Genomic DNA, 3,781 nt, shown 5'->3' with positions numbered 1-3,781 from the left:
AAAGAAAGAAAGAAAGAAAGAAAGAAAGAAAGAAAGAAAGAAAGGAAAGAAGGAAGGAAAGAAGGAAGGAAAGAAGGAAGGAGGGAAGGAAGGAGGGAAGGAAGGAAGGAAGGAAGGAGGGAAGGAAGGAAGGAAGGAAGGAAGGAAGGAAGGAAGGAAGGAAGACAGGCTTCCTCCACCTTTCAGATAAATATTTGCAACATTAGTAGTCCAGACTTTGAATCAATTCAATGAGTATTTATTGAGTACCTAGGACAGTACTAGATATTGATTTAGAATAATAAAAGAGTATAGCTTTTTGAGAATTTTGCAACAAATGGAACAAGTTTCAAATCATACAGAGTAAATCTTCCTTATAAAATTGCTTCATCATACCATGAATTTCAGTTGGTCAAGTCAAAGATGTCCAACATGTAAACAGCAGCATGGTACAGTGGAGCAAGCCCTGGACTGGATGCCAGGAGACTAGCTTGCTTTGACATTTAATAGTTTTATTACTATAGGCAAACTATAAACTCTCTGAACTGAATTGAACTGCTAATTCCTCCAATTGAGGAATTATCCCTCAACTGGAAAATGGGAATAATAATACTTTTAGGGCAGGTAAGTGGTGCAGTGGATAGAGTGCCAGGCCTGAAGTCAGGAAGACCCTTCTTCCTCAGTTTAAAATCAGCCTCAATCACTTACTAGCTATGTGACTCTGGAAAAGTCACTTCACCCTGTTTGTAAAATTAGCTAGGGAAGAAATGGCAAACCACTACAACATCTTTGCCAAGAAAACCCTAAATAGGGCCATGAAAAATCAGACACTACTGAAAAACAACTGAATAATACTTGCCTTAGAGTAGGGATCCATGAACTTGTGTCAAAAAATTTTTTTTGACAACTCTATTCTAATATAATTCAATATAATTTTGTAATCCTATGTCTTTATGCATTTAGAAAATGTTGAGAAGGGGTCATAGACTTTACCAGACCTCCCCAAAATCTGGTCTATCTATGATACAAAAAAGGTTATGATCTATTGTCCTACGTGGTTGCTGAGGGAAGTGCTTTTAAAAAAATGTTAAAGTCCCAGATGAATATAGTAAAATTGTTTAACCTTTAATGATTAGTTCTATTATTGTCATAATAATAATAATAGCAGTTAGTATTTATAGATTTGCAAAGCACTTTGCATATATTCAGTTTTATCCTCTCTATAACTCTGGGATATAAGTGCTGCTTCTACTTTACAAATCAGGCAGCGGGCAGAGATTAAATGACTTGCCTAGTGTCATGCAGCTGGTAAGTATCTGAGGCTGGATTTGAACTCAGACCTTTCTAATTCCAGCTTCCATATCCTTTTCCTAGACTACCTAACTGCATTTAATAAAATGATTTAGTGAGTTAAGGTTACACAGTACTATATACTGCAGTATCCTTACCACAAAATAAACGTCCAGGGTCACTAACACCAACAGAGTTCTACAATATTTGAAAAATTGGCAGCCAGCTCAGACCTTTTCCCATCAACTAATTAAGCAGTTCCTATTTGTTAAGAATCTTGTGCCATGCAGAAAATGAAGAAGATATAGTCTCTGCCTTTTTGGAATAAGCTTTTTTGTTTTTCTTGCTCAGAAGAGCAAGGTCCATAGTAATTTCATCAGGAGTACTATCAGAGGAAAAACAATTATGCTGACTTGATGAAATCACAAGCTCCTCTTTCTACCCCTGGACAACCTCTAAGGTCTTTTCTTTATGAAATCCAAATGAAATAAATTAGATCTTTAAATAAGAGTACATACATTTGTACATGTGCATTTATCTGCCTAGAATGAGCAGTCAGTTTTATAGACTTTTACAGCATGGACTCCACTGTCTAGGACAAGAAGGGAGTTATCTTCTGTGTAAGTCAATGCCACAGGGTAAGAAAGCCCTTGGGTAATGATAGGCTTCAAGACTGGAAACTCCTCAGGTTTCCCTAAGCACACTATAGCTTGGGTAGCTGTATCAGCAACAATGACATTCCCCTGGTGGTCAAAGGTCACGGCAGTGACATCTATTTTGGAGGGAATGAAGAGGCTCAGGCCAAAAGTGTCCACCTGGCCCAGGAGCTGCAAGCCAGGGCTGAACACTTTCACTCTGGTGCTGGGAGGGCAGGGCCCCTGGGCTAGCAGATGTTCCGTTATGGCGATGGCCCCAGTGAGCTGAGACACAGCTAGGGCTCTGGGGTTGCAGAGATGAGCCAGGAGCCTTTCCGCCCTCCTAAGCTCCCCTTTCTGAAAGTCAACCACCAAGAGGTGAAGCGACCCTGCCCCAGCATCAGACACCAGAACTTCCTTCTGCTGGGTGGTCTGCACACCCCAAGGCAAAGAGAAGCGACCTCCAATGACCAGCTTATGATGCCCTGAAAAATCAAACACTTTCACTGAACGGTCCCCAGCATCGGTGATGACCACGTGGCCGTCAGAGGTGGCTGTGACACCCAGCGGATACCGGACGTCCTGGGCGGCCTCCCCCTTTTCTCCAAACTGATGGCTACATATTCCGTCGCAGTCAAATACCTTCACCCTTTTCCTGCCGTCATGCACTATGATCACCCTCCCGGACCTCGGGCACACGGCCATCGCAGTGGGGTTGATAAGGGTCCCCCAACCCCCAAAGGAATGGCAGCAGGTTAGAGCCCCGGGGACCCAGTTGGCTGTCGGGTCTCCCGGTCCCTTGGCCGCCCCGGGCCCTGCGGATGGGGGTACGCGGAGCACGGGGTCCAGGAGCTCGAGGAACTGCAGCAGCGGGAGGCAGTCACTGGTCTCGGAGCTCTTGCCCGCTTTCCTGCAAAAAGGGCACTCGAGAGTGCGATTCCGGGGCTGCGTCAGAGCAGTCACACAGCCCTGGCAGACCACATGGCCACAGGTCAAGTTCCTGGGCCTCCGGTCTTTCTCATGGCTGTATTTTTCAAAGCACACTTTGCACTCAAGCAGGCTGACCTCGGCTTCCCTCACCAGAGCCCTCAGAGCCGGCTCTCTGTCGGAAGCCTCTGCAGACATGCTGAGGCCGGGGAGGGCTTCTCCCCCTCCCCCCAGGCCCTCCAGACCTTTTCCTCACGGGCAGGGTGGCGTGACGCTGTCCCCACGCTGCCCTCGACCGAGCGCTGGAATGTCACTGGGTCTGCGACGTCAGAGGCTGCCCAGGAGCCAGCTGGAACGCATTTGCTGCTGTCTGCTGCCCTCTGGTGAACACCAGAGCATCCTAAAAGCCCAATGATTCATCCAGTTTTTATTGGGTCACCACCACAGGGTGGGCACCAACAAGGGGTTACGGAGAAGCAGCTGACACAAGCAGTTTATAACCTAGGTGTGGAGATAAGTTATATATCCACAGAGCTCTAAATAGCTAGGAAAAGTTAATGTTGAAAGACAGGGATTGGGTCTTATACTTCTTTGTATCTCTCTCCCTATCTAGAACTGTGCTGATAACATAGTAGCCAATCAGGAAGGAAAGAAATAAGAGAAGTTTACAGTTAGGAAACACTGAAGCAGACAAGAGTGACTTGCCTCATACTTCTAGTAAGTGTTGGAAGCCAAACTTGAATCCAGATTTTCCAGACTCCGGGTCCAACACTGGACCATCTAGGAGAGGGAGGGAAGGAGGAGCTGTCTCCAGGAAGCTTCTAATGAATTGCCCAATGAATGGCACAGGAAATTAGTAATGAGTTTGGGAGAGAGAAATTACTTTGTCTAAAGAGTCAGAAAGGGCTTTTAGGGGAATAGTTGACAATGAGAAATGAGCCCTTTCCAAG

General features: G+C 45.4%; 1 protein-coding gene across 1 annotated transcript in view; it reads right to left on the bottom strand.

Annotated features, from left to right (window-relative positions):
* The window catches only part of NHLRC1 (NHL repeat containing E3 ubiquitin protein ligase 1), a 4,892-nt gene extending 1,863 nt beyond the window's left edge, over positions 1-3,029 (bottom strand). The window contains exon 1 of the mRNA XM_044658132.1: positions 1,788-3,029. Coding sequence (XP_044514067.1) covers positions 1,812-3,029 — 1,218 coding nt within the window. The 3' untranslated portion in view covers positions 1,788-1,811. The remainder of the gene's footprint in view (positions 1-1,787) is intronic.
* Positions 3,030-3,781: the final 752 nt, after the last annotated feature.

This window comes from Gracilinanus agilis, chromosome 1 (assembly GCF_016433145.1).
Source record: "Gracilinanus agilis isolate LMUSP501 chromosome 1, AgileGrace, whole genome shotgun sequence".
NCBI classification, from domain to species: domain Eukaryota; kingdom Metazoa; phylum Chordata; class Mammalia; order Didelphimorphia; family Didelphidae; genus Gracilinanus; species Gracilinanus agilis.
This window is presented reverse-complemented; position numbering and strand designations above follow the sequence as displayed.